At 47.7% G+C, this 19118-nt stretch overlaps 1 protein-coding gene across 1 annotated transcript in view; it reads left to right on the top strand.

Annotated features, from left to right (window-relative positions):
- The window catches only part of coq8b (coenzyme Q8B), a 33805-nt gene extending 16875 nt beyond the window's left edge, over positions 1-16930 (top strand). Inside the window, exons 3-14 of the mRNA XM_067974797.1 lie at positions 275-341; positions 469-546; positions 1530-1652; positions 2567-2652; positions 3705-3845; positions 4983-5064; positions 5162-5255; positions 10543-10684; positions 11841-11948; positions 12607-12672; positions 13573-13659; positions 15545-16930. Coding sequence (XP_067830898.1) covers positions 275-341; positions 469-546; positions 1530-1652; positions 2567-2652; positions 3705-3845; positions 4983-5064; positions 5162-5255; positions 10543-10684; positions 11841-11948; positions 12607-12672; positions 13573-13659; positions 15545-15853 — 1383 coding nt within the window. The 3' untranslated portion in view covers positions 15854-16930. The remainder of the gene's footprint in view (positions 1-274; positions 342-468; positions 547-1529; positions 1653-2566; positions 2653-3704; positions 3846-4982; positions 5065-5161; positions 5256-10542; positions 10685-11840; positions 11949-12606; positions 12673-13572; positions 13660-15544) is intronic.
- The last annotated feature ends 2188 nt before the right edge of the window (positions 16931-19118 follow it).

The following is a 19118-nucleotide window of genomic DNA, read 5'->3' on the forward strand; positions in this document are numbered from 1 at the left end:
TCTCCCGACCAAACAGCACTGTGGGAGAACCTTCACCACACGGACTGCAGCGGTTCAAGAAGGCGGCTCACCACCACCTTCTCGAGGGGAAACTAGGGACGGGCAATAAACGCCGGCCTTGCCAGCGACGCCCACATCCCCGGGAATGAATTTTTTAAAAAGTTGATTGAATCAGCACCTTCAGGGGAGTGGGGGGAAATGTCTGGTCAAAGATCAGCGTCCAGTGTAATATTCTTTTGACCCATTGTTTTTCTCTCTCTTTGTTTTTGTGTAGTTAAGTGATCGAGCCCGTGAAAGAAAAGTCCCCTCTTCAAGGATCGGCCGACTGGCGAACTTTGGAGGTACGGTACGTGGCCCTCGGCCTCTCCCCATTCGGTTTCAGCCCCAGGGCGGCGAGCTGTTTTGACAGCAGCAACCCCCCCCCTCTCTTTGCAGAGAGTTACATCTTCGTTGTGCTTCTGTTGGCAGGATTGGCGGTGAGCTTGGGCCTCGGCGCTTTGGCAGAAGTGGCCAAGACGTCCGTGAGCGGAAACCGGAAGCTGAACGGTGAGATCCTCCCACTCAACACTTTCGCCTCTCGTTGCACGGTTATCGCGTAACGCAAAGGTTTTCTCCTCCCTCCCTTTGCCGACTCTGCCGGGCTGCGGTTTCCACGCAAGCCGCGAGTTCCCTATCTCGCCTGTGTCATTCTGACGAGGTTTCAGGCAGGGAAGGGGTGAGAATCCAATTGAGCATCATCACTACAACAACTTGCATTTATATAGCGCCTTTAACGTAGTGAAACGTCCCAAGGCGCTTCACTGGAGCGATTATCAAACAAAATTTGACACCGAACCACATCAGGAGATATTAGGACAGGTGACCAAAAGCTTGTCAAAGAGGTAGGTTTATAGGAGCGTCTTAAAAGAGGAGAGAGAGAGAGACGGAGAGGCTTAGGGAGGGAATTCCAGAGCTTAGAGCCTAGGCAGCTGAAGGCATGGCCACCAATGGTGGGCCAATTAAAATCAAGGATGCGCAAGAGGCCAGAAAGGAGGAGTGCAGAGATCCCGGAGGGTGGTAGGGCTGGAGGAGGTTACAGAGATAGGGAGGGGGGCCATCCCTACTCTTAAATGGCAGTGATTGAGCTTCGACGTAATTCGTGTTACATGAAGTGATTTGGGACATCACTGAGAGACGTGGTGACCTGTTATATAATTGCAAGTTTTCTGTTATTCCGAGCTTGCACGGGACAAGTGTTGGATTCAGGCCTCTGCCAACCTTCTCGGTTAAGGGTGGCACCTGGAAGGAGAGACCCAGTTGGAGAAAAGGGAGACACTCAAAAGGGACTAATTGGATAGCTCTTCCAAAGAGCTAGCACAGGCACACTGGGCCGAATGGCCTCCTCCTACGCTGTGAGATTCTAAGATAAAATGAGTTTATGCTCTTGAATTCAGTTGGGCAATAAGAGTGGGGAGAGGTTTAATTGGCCGGTGTTTCAGTGGCCGGGCTCTGGACTGCAGTAATCCTCTGATGTGCTGATTTTGACGCAGATAGTAAAGGGCTACTGGACTCCAACCCCTTCCTATCCGAGGCGAACGCGGAGCGGATTGTCGACACGCTGTGCAAGGTGCGAGGGGCGGCTCTGAAGATTGGACAGATGCTCAGCATTCAGGGTATGTTTTCACGTCGCATTGACTCCTTTCCCCCTTCGCTATCACTCTCTCTCATTCTCTCTCTCTCTCAGACACCCAGTGCGTCACTCTTTACCTGACCGACCAGCTCCCTCGGAGGGTTGGGGTGGGGTGGGGGGGGGGGGTACTTTTCCTTATTCTCTGGATGTGGGCGTCGCTGGCAAGGCCGGTATTTATTGCCCGTCCCTAATTGCCCCTTGAGAAGGTGAACCGCTGCAGTCCGTATGGCGAAGGTGCTCCCACAGTGCTGTTGGATTGGGAGTTCCAGGATTTTGACCCAACGATGATGAAGGAACGGCTGATATACGTCCAAGTGGGGATGGTGTGTGACTCGGAGGGGGACGTGCAAGTGGTGGTGTTCCCATGCGCCTGCTGCCCTTGTCCTTCTAGATGGTAGAGGTCGCGGGTTTGGGAGGTGCTGTCGAAGAAGCCTTTGCGTGTTGCTGTAGAGAGGACACGCTGCAGCCACGGAGCGCTGGGGGTGGAGGGAATGTGTTAAGGAGCAAGCTTCAGGCATGTTCAAACTATGACCTGACAGTGCAATAACTGTTATCATGCAGGCAAGCACAGCCGCTTATGGTACTGTACCCAGTAAAGTTGGCCCATTCAGGGGAGGAGGGAAGAAAATGGAAGGGGTTGAGGGAGTGGGTAAAAGCCTTTGCAGAATGTAACCCATTTTGTCATCCACTTAGAATCCTAGATGTCGCTATTTAATGTTAAAGCTCGTAAAAAAATTAAAAATCAGTAAGGATATTGGAGCCCTGCTCCACACTGACCTTAACAAAGAGTCCATTTCAAAGATGCGTGCTGTCTTTGTCTGACAAATCTTTCAACCGATGGGCTGTAAGTGTGTTCAGAGTTAGCGCATTTACCCGATCAATTTTCTCTCTGCGCAGACAACAGTTTCATTAACCCGCAGCTCCAGAAGATATTTGAGAGAGTGCGACAGAGCGCGGACTTCATGCCCACCTGGCAGATGGCGGTGAGTTGAGAAAGCAGCAGCTCCCACTTTGTTTTTAGTGCCTCTTAACGTAGAAAAACGTCCCAACGGTGGTGCTTCACAGGAAACAAGAGGCCGAGCCAAAAGGAGGAGGGATTAGGAAGGGTGACCAAAAAATTCGTGGGTTTTAAAGAGTGCCATCAAAGAAAAAGGTGGAGAGACAGAAGGGTTTGAAGAGGGAATTCCAGAGAGTGGGACTTAGGCAGTTGAAGGCGTGCCACTAATGTTGGGAGAAAAGGGAGGTGGGATGCAATTCAGGGTTACCTTTCTCATGTAAGATTCTGAATTCTAATAACGTGTGTTAACAATCTGTCTTAACTCTTTCCCCCTCTCCCCCCTCCTCATCCTGAGGTCCCCCTTTTACTATGCCAGTGTAACAATTCCATTTTCAATATCTTCTCATTCCTTGCGGCCTCTCTAAGGCCTTGACATTATGCTTAATAACATTGCAGTGTCTATTGACACCACTGTGGCAGCCAATGAGTTGGGGGCGGGACTTATGGCAGGACTCACAGCAAACAGTCTATTTAAACAGTGCACTACAGCAAACGGTCTACAGAGTCTATTTAAGAAGAGTCTACAGACTGCAGCAAATAGATCTCATGACCGAAAACCACAGCAACTTCACCTGATTAAAAGCAGGGTGATTTCTCCAGCAAATTGCAGTGAGTACAGGATAATTACACAATACAAATTACGTGCGTAAAATCAATCCCAGTCACTTACAACAGTGCAGTCTCCAGGAGTGATTGACGGGAGAAGTTGCTGTAGTTTCGGTCATGCGTTCTGTTTGCTGTAGTTCAGAGAGACTCTTTTTAAATAGACTCTGTAGACTGTTTGCTGTAGTGCGCAGTTTATATAGACTGTTTACTGAGTAAATAGACTTTGTTTGCAGTAAATAGACACTCTGGGGGATGGTAAGAAGCCTGGCTGGAGAGGAGGGAGGCTGCAGGGTTGGGTTTGGGGCCCGCGGCCCTAGATGGATCTTGTCTCTCGGTGAATCAGATCGATCTGTTCAAATGTTCTTTTCTCAGAAAGTTCTGGACGCGGAGCTGGGCCCGTACTGGCGCGATAAACTGGCATCGTTTGAGGAGAGGCCATTTGCCGCTGCCTCCATTGGGCAGGTGCACCACGGGGAACTGAAGGATGGGCGGGAGGTGGCCATTAAAATCCAGGTAGGTCCATTTTCTCAAATGAATTCAAATTCCCAAACTTTTTTGAACTCACATTCTGTGGAGTAACTAGTCCAGTAACATAACCACTACACTAACCGTAGCACCTTGCCTCAGTTGTGAACAGCTGACTCGATACAGAGCTGGGAGCAAATCTGGGAAACGTCCTAGTCCGTATGGCTCAGAGACTTTGGTCTAGAAATTTGATGATGCTGTGCCCCGATTTATCCAAACAGTTTACATTATAATAATATACAAATACGTCACAGGTGTTAAAATTTGTCAAGCTCAAAATGCTTGCTACTTCAATGAACGACAGGCAACCAGTCACTCAGCAACATTAGTCAAACAGCAGGTTCTCACCCTGTCCTTCTTCAAGTCGATTGGCTGGTGCATCCAAATGGTGTATCCTACGACCTTCCTGTTCTTTTGATATCAGCAACTGGGGATATCTGGGAATTAATGGGATCCGGGCTTGAAACTTTACATGTGGCCTGAGTGCTCCAAGGTAGGCACCTACACGGTCAATAAAGAGAAAAGCTTGGACTCTCCGGCCTTGGGTTGCAGTGTTATTAATCCGTGTTTGCTAGCTTTCGTTGTTTACCCTCCACAAACTTGAGCTCATCCAAAATTCTGCTGCCCGCATCGTAACTCGCACCAAGTCCCGTTCACCCATCACCCTCTGTGCTCGCTGACCTACATTGGCTCCCGGTCCAGCAACGCCTCAATTTTAAAATTCTCATCCTCGTCTTCAAATCCCTCTGTGGCCTCGCCCCCTCCCTATCTCTGTAACCTCCTCCAGCCCTACAAACCTCTGAGATCTCTGCGCTCCTCCAATTCTTGCGCATCCCCGATTTTCATCGCTCCACCATTGGCGGCCGTGCCTTCAGCTGCCTGGGCCCTAAGCTCTGGAATTCCCTCCCTAAACCTCTCCGCCTCTCTCTCCTCCTTTATGATGCTTCTTAAAATCTACCTCTTTGACCAAGCTTTTGGTCACCTGTCCTAATATCTCTTTACGTGGCTTGGTGTCAAATTTTGTCTGATAATGGTTCCTGTGAAGCGCCTTGGGACGTTTTACTACGTTAAAGGCGAGTAGTTGTTGTTGTTGTTTACCATGGTTGATTTGCTTTGTTTTGCCAGTATCCAGGAATTGCCCAGAGCATCAAGAGTGATGTTGAGAACCTGCTGTCCCTGTTGAAAATGAGCATCGCCCTGCCTGAAGGTAAAGCCCTTTCACTGCTGCACGAGCTGGCTCCATGTTTCAGAAGGAGGTAACTGACTCGGTATTCATTTTGCCCCTTCTGCCTCTTCCCTTACAGGTCTGTTTGCTGAGAGCAGTATTGTGGTACTGAGGCGCGAGCTGGAATGGGAGTGCGACTACATACGGGAAGCGGCCTGTGCAAAGAGGTTCAGGTACGATTAGCCCCTCGTTTCTAAAGCTGTCACTCCACCCCCATGTCCTCACAGGTCACTTGAGTAGCGTTATTTAATCCACAGATTTGACTCCCCCCTCTCGTGGATCAGTCTGCGACAGAAAGAACGAACTTGCATTTATATAGCGCCTTTCACATCCTCAGGACGTCCCAAAGCGCTGTACAGTCAATTAAGTACTTCTGAAGTGCAGTCACTGTTGTAATGTAGGGAAACGCGACAGCCAATTTGTGCACAGCAAGATCCTACAAACAGCAACTAGGTGAGCAGATAATCTGTTTTTTGGTGACGTTGGTTGAAGGATAAATGTTGACCAGGACACCGGGGAGAACTCCCCTGCTTTTCTTCAAAATAGTTGCCGTGGGATCTTTTATGTCCAGGCAAACAACAATTTGCATTTATATAGCGCCTTTAACGTAATAAAACGTCCCAAGGCGCTTCACGTTATCAAACAAAATTTGACAGGCCCATGGTTTAACATCTCATCCAAAAGACGGCAATGCAGCACTCCCATCAGTACTGCACTGAAGTGTCAGCCTAAATTATGTCATCATCAGAGTGAGAGGCGGGAGTGGTACCACTGAGCCAAGCTGCTGCTGAGTCATACTGACTAGGAAGGTCCCAGGTACAACCTCTGGTATTGCTGAATTAGCTGACCTGAGGCAGGACAGCCACCGCTGGGCCCACATTCTTAGATTGGGGAGTGGGGGTCTGGGGTCGGGGGGGGTGGGGAAACCGCCATGGCTCCCTCGCCAGTGACCTTTACCGGAAAGTATGAGACTCGCAGTCCAGGCTCTCAATAAGAACAGGCAGTCTCAGACAGGCACCTCAAAAGCTCATGGCAGCCGTGCAACTGTACCCCAGCTAGGGTTTGCCACCGTTGGGGGTGGAATGGGGGAGCAGAAGAGGATAAACCCCACATAGTAAATTCAGACCTGTTAACCAGTCAACGTGGGACAACATTAACTCCCAAGCAACTTAAACATAGGAACAGGAGGAGGCCATTCAGCCCCTCAAGCCTGTTCTGCTTGATTAGATCATGGCTGATTTGTATCTGAACTCCATTTACCCGCCTTGGTTCCGTAACCCTTGATACCCTTACCCAAAAAAAAATCTATCAATCTCAGTTTTGAAATTTTCAATTGACCCCCAGCCTCAACAGCTTTTTGGGGGAGAGAGTTCCAGATTTCCACTCCCCTTTGTGTGAAGAAGTGCTTCCTGACATCACCTCCTGAACAGCCGAGCTCTAATTTTAAAGTGATGCCCCCTTGTTCTGGACTCCACCACAAGAGATACTAGAATAATACCCGGACTTCAAGGGTTAAGTTACGAGGAGAGATTACACAAATTGGGGTTGTATTCTCTAGAGTTTAGAAGGTTAAGGGGTGATCTGATCGAAGTTTATAAGATATTAAGGGGAACGGATAGGGTGGATAGAGAGGAACTATTTCTGCTGGTTGGGGATTCTAGGAGTAGGGGGCACAGTCTAAAAATTAGAGCCAGACCTTTCAGAAGTGAGATTAGAAAACATTTCTACACACAAAGGGTGGTCGAAGTTTGGAACTCTCTTCCGCAAACGGTGCTTGATACTAGCTCAATTGCTAAATTTAAATCTGAGATAGATAGCTTTTTGGCAACCAAAGGTATTAAGGGATATGGGCCAAAGGCAGGTATATGGAGTTAGATCACAGATCAGCCATGATCTTATCAAATGGCAGAGTGGGCACGAGGGGCTGAATGGCCTCCTCCTGTTCCTATGTTCCTAGAGGAAATAGTTTCTCTCTATCTATCCTATCAAATCCTTTAATCATCTTAAACATAGGGGTTGCCAACCCTCCAGTTTGCCCTGGAGTCTCCAGGAATTAAAGATTAATCTCCCAGACACTGCTTTGAGGAACTTGGGGAGAAAAATCACAAGGGCATTTAAAAAAATGGTGTGTTTTCTTTGAACACGTTCATTTATTAGTTATAAAAATATTGTAGAGGGTTTGAAAAAAGGCTGTTCGACCGGGCGGGGCGGTTGGAGACAGGATGAAACCTCCAGGAATACGTCCAACCAGAGTTGGCAACCCTACTTTATACTAATCCATCAATCTGGATTATGTGGATGAATTGGATTATGTGGAAGATTTGTCAAGTGTAACTGAGTGCAACGTGTTTCATGTGTCAGTTGCTGCCTGTATGATTAATAGTCAGCTTTTGGGTCTCTCACTCCTGACTTCTGCTAGTGGTACTTCCTTTGTTGCTCAGATCACCCAAAACTATTTTATCACCACACTGCTCCTGTTCAGGTGTTTTCACATAGAGAGAGAAGCACAGACATTGGGGAGAAGGTGGGGGGGAAGAAAGGAGGAGAGACACACACAGGCTGATAGGAGGGAGAGAGAGACACACACACTCAAGGAGGGGAGAGAGACAGACAGACACAAGGGGGGTAATTTAGAATTTGTGCGCTGGTGTAAGATGGATGATAGTGAACATCAGCCTCTTTTACACCTCTCCCGATTTTTATTCCCCTTGCAGTCTATGGGAGAGATGATGTGAAACGAGCTGCTGATTTGCTATCATCCGTTTTACACTATCGCACAAAGTCAAAGTTAACCCCAAGGAGAGAGAGTAAACCACAGACAGAGAGAAAAAAATCTTAAACACAGGAAGGGAGAGAGGGGCAAAGACGAGAGCCAAGCGCAGACGGTCTGGGGAAGAGAGAGAGCCAAGCGCAGACGGTCTGGGGAAGAGAGAGCCAAGCGCAGACGGTCTGGGGAAGAGAGAGCCAAGCGCAGACGGTCTGGGGAAGAGAGAGCCAAGCGCAGACGGTCTGGGGAAGAGAGAGCCAAGCGCAGACGGTCTGGGGAAGAGAGAGCCAAGCGCAGACGGTCTGGGGAGAGCACACAGATGGGCAGAGTTTGAAGCACAGTCACACGGGGACAGATACAGAATGTTTAGATGTACAGTAATCGACAAGGGGAACCACTGATACACACAAGCTAATAACTAAATTAATAAAAGCTAGATTGATTTTGGTTATTTACGTTGTGGATGAACTTGATGCATGGATCATGAAAATGGGCTTGCAAAATTTGCAAGTAAAATCATTTTTGCTCCAACCGATATTTAATGCGAGTTCATTCAAACAAACCTGTCAGCCATGGAATGGAGTTGGTTCTCAGGAGGGAGGGACTGTAAATCACTGCTCCACCTCATGGTGGCACCGTTATCTCAGTGATTGTTGTGCTGAATATCTCCAATCTTCACTCTGGAGTTGACATCGATTTCTCTCCTTGTCCTCTGGATACGGGCAGAGCAATCCCCCCAGAATGTAGTCACACACCAGAGAGCCAGCGAATGCCTCTGGTCTTGTAGATGCAGACTGTTGAGTTTGGCTCTGCTGATTATTAATTGGGGAAAAAGATCGTTCATTCATATCGTGCTCTTCACGACCTCAGGTCGTCCCAAAGCGCTTTACAGCCAATGAAGTACTTTTTGAAGTGTAGTCACTGTTGTGATGAAGGAAACACGGCAGCGAATTTACGCACAGCAAGATCCCACAAACCGCAACGAGATAAATGACCAGATAATCTGTTTAGGTGGTGTCGGTTGATGGGTAAGTATCGGCCAGGACACCGGGGAGAACTCCCCTGCTCTTCTTCAAAATAGCGGCCATGGAATCTCTTGCTGAGAGGGCAGACGGGGCCTCGGTTTAACGTCTTCTCTGAAAGACTGGACCTGCGACAGTGCAGCACTCCCTCAGTACTGCACCGGAAGTGTCAGCCTAGATTTTGTGTTCAAGTCTCTGGAGTGGGACTTGAACCCACAACCTTCTGATTCAGAGGCGAGAGGGCTACCCACTGAGCCACGGCCAACACAAATGGGAGTGGCTTTATTCAGTTCTCTTGATGACTGCATTGGGATTGTCCTCGTGGACATCCCAGCGATCACAGTCACAGAGGTGTCAACTTAACTGTTAGTTTATGGAGTTATTGTCCACAGTTGGATACCAGTTGTGTTTTATTTCTTCATTCCTGAGATGTGGGCATCACTGGCAAGACCGGCATTTATTGCCCATCCCTAGTTGCCCCTTGAGAAGGTGGTGGTGGGCCATCTTCTTGAACCGTGTGGTGACGGTTCTCCCACAGTGCTGTTAGGTCAGGTGTTCCAGGATTTTGACCCAGCGACGATGAAGGAACGGCGATATATTTCCAAGTCGGGATGGTGTGTGACTCGGAGGAGAACGTGCAGGTGGTGTTGTTCCCATGTGCCTGCTGCCCTTGTCCTTCTAGGTGGTAGAGGTCGCGGGTTTGGGAGTTGCTGTTGAAGAAGCCTTGGCGAGTTGCTGCAGTGCATCCTGTGGATGGTGCACACTGTAGATATGGGGTGGGGGGAAGCATTTCCAAATTACAATGCTGCAACTGGGGGAGATAATTTGTGAGTAATTTAATCCTGTGGAGCCAATTAAAGCCAAGCCCTGCAGACTTCAGTGTTGTCTGTACCATGTAAATAGCAATGCCATCTTACTCATTCTAATTATTCTTGCGCAAAACAGATAGAGGTGGCTCAAGGTGACCACTGATCAGAAAACACTCGGCGCAGACAATCGCGAAAACATGGACAGTAATGTTCAGACGTGTATTCTTGCCGTTCCCGTTGGAATTGCTGCTGGTGACAGCCGCAACTTCTAACACACGACCATAATGGTACATAGAATCAAATGGAATTTACAGCACAGGAACAGGCCATTCGGCCCAACTGGTCTATGCTGGTGTTTATGCTCCACACGAGCCTCCTCCCACCCTAATTCATCTCACCCTATCAGCATTTCCTTCTATTCCTTTCTCCCTCACGTGCTTACCCAGCCTCCCCTTAAATGCAACTACACTATTCGCCTCAACCACTCCATGTGGTAACGAGTTCCACATTCTCACCATTCTCTGGGTAAAGTAGTTTCTCCTGAATTCCCTATTGGATTTATTAGTGACTATCTTATATCTATGACCGCTGATTTTGGACACAAGTGGAAACATCTTCTCTACGTCTACCCTATCGAACCCCTTCATAATTTTAAAGACCTCGATCAGGTCACCCCTCAGCCTTTTTTCTGGAGGAAAGAGCCCCAGCCTGAACAGTCTCGGGTAATGCAAGGTGTTCGCAGTGCTGCAGGGCATCGCCGATGCCCAGGGTCGCTCAGCCTGCCCGTCCCGCATGTAACGGAACCTCGAAAGGAATTGTGCTTTAATCTAACCGGCAGTCTGTACTCTGGCTTAAATCACAGGGAGCTCTTGCAGGACGATCCGTTCTTCTATGTTCCAGAAGTGATCGATGAGCTCACAACAAAGCGGGTTCTCACTGCGGAGCTGGTGACCGGCGTTCCCTTGGATAAGTGCGAGGAGCTCGATCAACACACTCGGAATAAGGTTTGCTTACAGGCTGCTTATAATTTCTCTCTGTCTCTGCCTCTCTTTCTGTCTCTCTGTCTCTCTGCCTCTGCCTCTGCCTCTGCCTCTCTCTCTCTGTCTCTGTCTGTCTGCCTCTGTCTGTTTGTGCCTGCCTGCCTCTGCCCCCCCCCTCCTTTCTCTCTCTCTCTCTGTCGTGTCTGTGCCTCTCTCTGTCTGTCTGCATATCCCTTTCCCTCTCCCTCTCTCTCCCTCTCCCCAGTTTGAAATGGCAGTACTTGATTTGCAACTCTCTGATGATCAGAAGCAGGAATCCTGTCCAATTTTTGACCCCCCCCCCCTGATGCGGCATTGCTAAGTTGCAACACCCCTACTGCCCCCAGCTGGAATCAGCTAACTCAGGTACTAAACAGGGGGCCTTGTATGGCTGTGTGTCACACGCTGCCTTTCCCCGATGAGTCACTGGGGAAGCTTCAATCGAGTCCCCACACAATCATGAATTGCTGCAGTCTGTGTCGTTTTTCTGCAACTTACGACCAACTAACTTTCCATTAAACTTGGCCCCAGATCCATTCACACTCTGCGAGTGAGCTGATGTCAGTCGGAGCAGCGATCGGGGCTCTGCTATTGGCCTCAGCCCCCCCGTGCTTAGTGATCAAGACCAGGAGCAGGGACTGTGGCCCTTAGAGGAACAGTATAATCTAAACGGTGCTATTTTGAGGGGGGTGCAAGAGCAGAGGGACCTGGTGTTGCGTATTCACAAATCTTTGAAGGTGGCAGGGAAAGTTGATCAGGCGGTTCAGAAAGCGTACGGGGTACTTGACTTTGTAAATAGGGGCATTGAATACAAAAACAAGGAAGTCATGTTAAATTCTGGGCACCACACTTTAGGAAGGATGGAGAGGGTACAGAGCAGGTTTACCAGGATGATACCCAGGATGGGGGACTTCAGTTATGTGGAGAGACTGGAGAAGCTGGGATTGTTCTCTCTAGAGCAGAGGAGATTAAGGGGAGACCAAATAGAGGTACTTTAAAAAAATTTTGAGGGGTTTTGATAGAGTGAATAAAGAGAAACGGTTTCAATGATTTGCCATGAGGGAAATCCACTAGAATGCGATGTATATTTTCTCGTTTTATGAATCCTTGTTTCGGTAAATATTTTACATTCCTTTCCCAGATCTGTTCCAGTATCCTCGAGCTGTGTCTCCGCGAAGTTTTTGAGTTCAGGTTCATGCAGACTGACCCGAACTGGTCCAACTTCTTCTTTGATGCGGGGAAACAGAAGGTGTGTCACGTTTAATATTTCTCCCCTCCTCCACATGTACCCTCGTTTGTGCTCTGATTTATTATATGCTAGAATTGCCCAAATTGTGATACTTAGTTCTCCGCACCCTGTCTCCCATCCGGAGGTGGTGGGGGAGGCCTGGTACTCTGTGCTGTTGAGCTAAAGTTTTATTATAAGTGTCAGCCGTGGCTCAGTGGGCAGCACTCTCGTCTCTGAGTCAGAAGGTTGTGGGTTCAAGTCCCACTCCAGAGACTTGAGCGTGCAATCCAGGCTGACACTCCCAGCGCAGTACTGAGGGAGAGTTGCACTGTCAGAAGTGCCGTCTTTCAGATGTGACGTTAAACCGTGGCCCCGTGGGTGGACCGTAAAAGATCCCACGGCCACAATTTCGAAGAAAAGCAGGGGAGTTCTGCCCGGTGTCCTGGCCAATGTTAATCCCTCAACCAACATCACCAGACATCTGGTCATTATCTCATTGCTGTTTGTGGGATCTTGCTGTGCACAAATTGGCTGCTGCATTTCCTACAGTGACTGCACTTCAAAAGTATTTAATTGGCTGTGAAGCATTTTGGGAGGTCATGAAAGGCACTATAGAAATGGTTTCTTTTATCCTGCAGTATTAACGTTGCAAATTAACTTTTTATCTCTTTCTTGGCAGGTAACTTTATTGGATTTTGGAGCAAGTAGGGAGTTTGCCAAAGAATTTACAGATAACTATATTGAGGTATGTGCAAAGTTTACATTCTTTTCCTATAGAATGTAAAACACTTTAAGCTTGCCCAGTGACTCAGTTAGCAGAGCTGTTGTGTAACTGAGTCTAAAGACCCTTTTTTATATTGGTGTCAGTGGGACATTTGTGCAAATGATGTCTCGCCCACTCAGCCAGTCACTTTTCACTGTGTCAGCGGGTAGCACTCTGAGTCAGAGGCTGTGGGTTCAAGTCCCAATCCAGCGATTTGAACCCTTTTAAAGTGTAGTCACTGTTGCAATGTAGAGAACCGCGGCTGCTAATTTGCGTGCAGCAAGATCCCACAAACAGCAATGTGATAATGACCAGATCATTTTTTTTTAGTGATGTTGGTTGAGGGATAAATATTGGCCCAGGACACCGGGGAAAACTCCCTTAGCCCTTCTTCGAAATAGTGGCCGTGGGATCTTTTACGTCCCCCTGAGAGGGCCTCGGTTGAATGTCTTATCTGAAAGAGGGCACCTCCGACAGTGCAGCACTCCCTCAGTACTGTACTGGGAGCGTCAGCCTGGATTTTGTGCTCAAGTCTCTGGAGTGGGACTTGAACCCACAACCTTCTGATTCAGAGGCGAGAGTGACACCCACTGAGCCACGGCTGACCTGGTTAGATGAGACTCCCAGCTCTCCACCACCGGCCACGTTCCCAAGTAGGAACAGCAGGACCTGCAGGGAACTGCGCTGTGTATACTGGTGACCTTTCTTTTGGGTTAGGGCTACCTGTTGCTGCAAACTATTTGTATAGCAGAGCCCAAGGTGCCTACAGCGGCTGGCAGGGGAAAGTGCCACAGAGGTCGCACTCCCCAAACAGGGCCGATGGCTCTTGCTTCCATTGTCTTAACCCACCCCAGCTGTGACCTCCGATATCTGTCCTTGCAGGTCGTCCGAGCAGCTGCAGATGGTGACCGAGAAAAAGTGCTACAGAAGTCGCGAGACTTGAAATTCCTCACCGGATACGAGACAAAGGCAAGTCCAAGGTTCATTCATGGGGAAGTGGGGGAGTCCAGAGCAAGGGGGCATAACCTTCAAATTAGAGTCAGGCCGTTCAGGGGTGATGTCACATCTTCACACAAAGGGGAGTGGAAATCTGGAACTCTCTCCCCCCCAAAAAGCTGTTGAGGCTGGGGGTCAATTGAAAATATCAAAACTGAGATTGATGGATTTTTGTTGGGTAGGGGTAGATGGAGATAGGATACAGATCAGGCTATGATCCAATTGAATGGCGGAACAGGCTCGAGGGGCTGAATGGCCTGCTCCTGTGTTCCTATTCATCTCCGCTCAGATTTAGGCTGATTGTCTCCTGTTAGCTCCTATCCTGGGCACGATTTGTGTGTCGTCACCTTCAGGAAAGAGCTGGGGTGGGAAAGGATTGAACTGAACGGGGGGGGTGGGGTGGGGGAGATGATTAGTGTTCACAATGTTGTACGTTTCTGAGCCGTCGGGCCGGGGGAGTGACGTAAAATGTTACAAAACAGTCGGTTATCACATTGACGCTGCCGCTTGCTGGGGCTCCGAGCGGCAGTTCGTAGATTTATCCTTCTGATTCTCCACCTGATCGACACAACGGGGTTGAGGGATTCCAGACCCTTGTGGTAACTTGAGCAGTTCGTGGTTGAAAGGCCCATTGTACAGGACGCCCCCACCAAGGCGAAAGCAAGAAGGGGAGGTAAATCGTAGAATCATACAGCACAGAAGGAGGCCGTTTGGCCCATTGTGCCCGTGCTGGCTCTTTGAAAGAGCTATCCCACTCCCACTATTAGTCCCATTCCCCTGCTCTTTTCCGATAGTTCTGCAAATGTTTCCTTTTCAAGTATTTATCCAGTTCTCTTTTGAAAGTTACTATTGAATCTGCTTCCACCGCCCTTTCAGGCAGCGCATTCCAGACCATCACAAATCGCTGCGTAAAAAAAACATTTTCCTCATCTCCCCTCTGGTTCTTTTGCCAAATATCTTAAACCTGTGCCCTCAACCCTCCTGCCAGTGGGAACAGTTTCTCCTTATTTACTCTATCAAAATCCTTCATAATTTTGAATAGTTAAATCTGCCATTAACCTTCTCTGCTCTAAGGAGAACAACCCCAGCTTCTCTGGTCTCTCCACGTGACTGAAGTCCCTCATCCTGGGTACCATTCTGGTAAATCTCCTCTCCAAGGCCTTGACATCCTTCCTAAAGTGCGGTGCCCAGAATTAGACACAATTCCTAACCAGTGATTTGTAAAGGTAAATAAAGAAGCAATGATTAGGCGGTTTCGAGCTTGGATTTTGAAAAGCCTGTAGATGGACAGACTGAGGGAGTTAAGCAGCTCCACTGTTTTAAGGCCCTGGGAAAGAATAGTTAAAGCAGGAGATCGTTTAGAGTCTCGGTTTCAACACTGTTGGGGATGGAGGTTGGGGGAAGGTTGTGCAGGACATTTGCAGCTTGGGAGAAAGAAGACGGGGAAACTTCACAGGAGTACTGACGGTCGCAATATCGATTTAAGCAGAGACGAGAAAGGCCTTGAGCTGAGAGAAGGATTGTCTATCAGATGCTGAGCTTTTTCTTGTATCGTTATACGGGAGGCTGCTCATATACAGGAGCAGTGCTTGTCTAGCACGGCTTGAAGAGGCATTGAGGGGAATGAAAGGAGTGTTTACATGAAAGAAGGAATCAAAGTTCTTGAAAGTAGCTCTACCCACCAAGGAGATTTCCACTTGAGATCAGAGGAGATACCAGGGCCAAGAGGTGAAGAAGGACTAGGGGTGGAGCCATCAAATGGTTGGTTGGTTGGTGGGTGGGGGTGAACTTGCAATCGACATGAGGTTACCGTGCGTCTGAAGCACTGAAAGAAACCAGTTTGCTGTGCTGTTTTCAGGTGTTTGAGGATGCTCACGTCGATGCTGTCATGACCCTTGGCGAGGCATTTGCTCTGCCCCAATCCTTCAACTTTGGGGCTCAGGATATCACACGCCGGATCCAGAGCCTTATCCCAGTGATGCTGAAGCACAGGCTGACCCCTCCCCCCGAGGAATCCTACTCCCTCCATCGCAAAATGGCCGGTTCCTTCCTCATCTGCTCCAAACTGCAAGCCACCATCCCCTGCAAGGAGATGTTCGACCAGATCTATGCCAGATATTTTAACCAAGAGGAGCGGGAGCTGGTTAAGATGAGGCAGCGTAAATAGCCAGTTTGGAACCAGGAGGTGCCAAGGTCCAGAGAGGCACTTTCGGAAAAAAAACTGGATCGGACATATTCTTTTATGTTAACATTTTACAGGTGGAAAAGTTGGGTTTTGGGTGATGCTGTAAATGAAATCTTGACCCCTTTTTTTTGTCTCTGTGTCTTGGAGACCCATCGAGTACTCAGGGTATAGAAATGCTGCTGGACCATTTACTGCCTCTGTTAAGCTCATTGGATGAGAAGTCGCTGGGTTGTTGGAAGGTTGAAGGGTCTGAAGTCTGGATCGTTGTGCAGCAGGTTCGTGTGTCCTGTGTGAGGACGGTTTCTTTTTGTATAAAAAAAGACTGTTTCAAAGCAGTGTCTGACTACGTAACAAATATTTAATAAATAGGAATTGCTTTTGCAAACTTTTTGACCTGTACTTTGGATAATTTGTGGGATGAAAGTAAGAACAAACGTCTTTCACGATGTCCCAAAGCGTTACACAGCCAGTGACGTACTTTTTGAAGTGTAGTCGCTGTTGTAATGTAGGAAACGTGGCCGCCAATTTGTGCACAGCAAGATCCCACAAACAGCAATGTGACAACGACCAGATAATCTGTTTTTTAGTGATGCCGGTTTCGGTAGAAATGTCGGCCAGGACACTGAGAGAACTCCCCTGCTCTTCTTCGAAATAGTGGCCGTGGGATCTTTTGCATCTATCCGAGCTGGCCGAAGGGGCCTCAGTTTAACGTCTCATCCGAAAGACGACGTCTCCAACACTGCAGCGCTCCCTCAGTACTGCACTGGGAGTGTCAACTTAGATTTTTGTGTCCAAGTCTCTGGAGTGGGACTCGAACCCACAACCTCCTGACTCTAGCAAGAGTGCTACCCACTGAACCACAGCTGATACCAACCACACGTTATCCAGTGGCCTTGATGGATGTTGAGGTGTGTGTATGGGGTGCTGCCTAATAGTAAAACAGTCCTAATCGTGCTACAGCCGCCCCACTTTAGCCCAGGTTTACAGGACTCGCTCATTCTAATTTTCGTCATTTCTGTCACACCTTCCATTTAATAAAAAATCCTTTTGGCCTTTTGAGTTTGAGATGAAAGAATTGTGTTTTTTTTTTCTTTCTCCCAAGGTTAGTGTTTTAAGTTACTGCTGATTTGATTTTCCATTTGGAACACGATGTCAATACAGCCCGCGATCACTTGGAAAAACGAAGAACAAAATACTGCAATTCTGAAACGAAAACAGAAAATGATGGAAATACTCAGCAGGTCAGGCAACATCTGTTTATAAAAAAAAAGGTTAAGAAATGTTAACGTTTCAGGTATAGCCCTTTGTTGTTGATGTACCTAAAACATTAACTTTTTTCCCTTTCTTTACAGATGCTGCCTGACCTGCTGAGCATTTGCAATATTTAACTCGAGTTTATTTCTTGGTTTCTGACCTCTCCATTGTGAACAGTGTTGTGCAAGGAATCTTCATTAAACGTACAAAATCAGACTTAAAAGTGTTCCCGAAGCGAATTGTGTTTTCTTAATGGACTAAAGAGATGGAATTGACTCCCCTGGTAGCTGTGTGACCATTTATATCTCACGGTGTGATCCTGAGCCATACAGACCAGAAGGTCCTGGGTTCGTTCCTTGGCCTGGGCTGGACTGCTTAATCTCAGCTGGTGCAATGATGGGGGCAGTGTAGTTGACATCAGTGCCCCTGGGCTAGGGAAGGGGGAAAAACTGTGTGTGTGTGTATTGAGCACATTGTGTGTGTATTGAACATGCATGTGTGTATGTCCGCATGTGTGTGTGCATGCGTGTTGAGTGAAAACCTGATTTGGTTTGGCTGCGATAGTCCACACAGTTAAATACTCGCTGTCTGGCCGTGTACATAGAATGCTTACAGCACAGAAACGCGCCCGTAACCCCTCAAAAGCAAAATACTGCAGGTGCTGGAAATCTGAAGTAAAAACAGGAAATGCTGGAAACACTCAGCGGGTCAGGCAGCATCTGTGGAGAGAGAAACAGAGTTAACGTTTCAGGTCGATGACCTTTCAGTTGACCACAGTTCTGATGAAAGGTCACCCACCTGAAACGTTAATTGTTTCTCTCTCCACAGATTCTGACCAGCAGAGTGTTTCCAGCATTTTCTGGTTTTTTTTGTTTAAACACATCAGAGTCTGCTCGTCTTTTTCCCTATGAGAAAAGATCCACTCTCCTGTTTGCTTTCTATTCCCTTTAATATTTCTCTTTTATTTAAAAAAAAAATAAGGAGTCTGTTTTTTAGCTGTGGTTTGTAACAGAGAATTCTACATTCTAACCATCCTCGGAATAAGGAATTTCTTTTCTATCCTTCCCTTTAATTCACTTTGTGATTGGTTTAAATCTGTACCCTCTCTCGTTACCAACTTGCCGACCAGTGCAATCAATCTGTTTCCTACATTAACAACAGTGACTACACTTCAAAAGTACTTTAGTGGCTGTCCTGAGGTCGTGAAAGGTGCTATATAAATGCAAGATCTTCATTTTCTATTTATTTCATGGCCCCTTCGTAATCCTTAGAAGACCCCCATCAGGTCACCAATTGGCTTTTCAGCTCTAATGGCCACTCTCGTGTTGGAAGTTGGCCAGTGCCTGAGGGACCAAACTCTGGGGTGAATCAGCCCCTCGGGAGGGGGAAAAATTGGGAGGAGAGTGGGGAGGAAAAAATGAAAACAAGAATATCTGAGAGAAGATATTAATGTTTCGTAGAAGCTCACTTCTGTAAAGTGAGATCTTGTTGATGAATTATGAGAAAGGACATGTGTCAATCATGGAACAAAATAATGAAACCGTCCAATATTTAAGTGCTCACTTAAAGCTCTTCCATCAATAAAGATCAAGGACGAGGTCCACCAACACAACATCATGCTTTTAAGCCACTTTGGGATTTGTGGTGTTTGACTTAACGTGGCTGCCAGTTCAGATTGAACCGATGCATCAGCCATCTATTACTGGAGAAGAGCTGTATCCAAGACCTCGTATCCCCTCTCTTGGTTCCTTTGAGCCGCTTTTGAAATGCACCAAGTTCATATCATCGTGATATTTAATCTGCAGTATGTAAGAGACGAGTCAATTGTCGGGACTGGCTAATAGAGTGGTTGAGATAGAAATAAGAGAGACTAGAGCGGCAGGGATTGTTCTCCTTAGAGCAGAGAAGGTTAAGGGGAGATTTTTAATAGAGGTGTTCAAAATCATGAGGGGTTTTGATAGAGTAAATGAGGAGAAATTGTTCCCACTGGCAG

This window comes from Heptranchias perlo, chromosome 41, assembly GCF_035084215.1.
Source record: "Heptranchias perlo isolate sHepPer1 chromosome 41, sHepPer1.hap1, whole genome shotgun sequence".
NCBI classification, from domain to species: Eukaryota; Metazoa; Chordata; class Chondrichthyes; order Hexanchiformes; family Hexanchidae; genus Heptranchias; species Heptranchias perlo.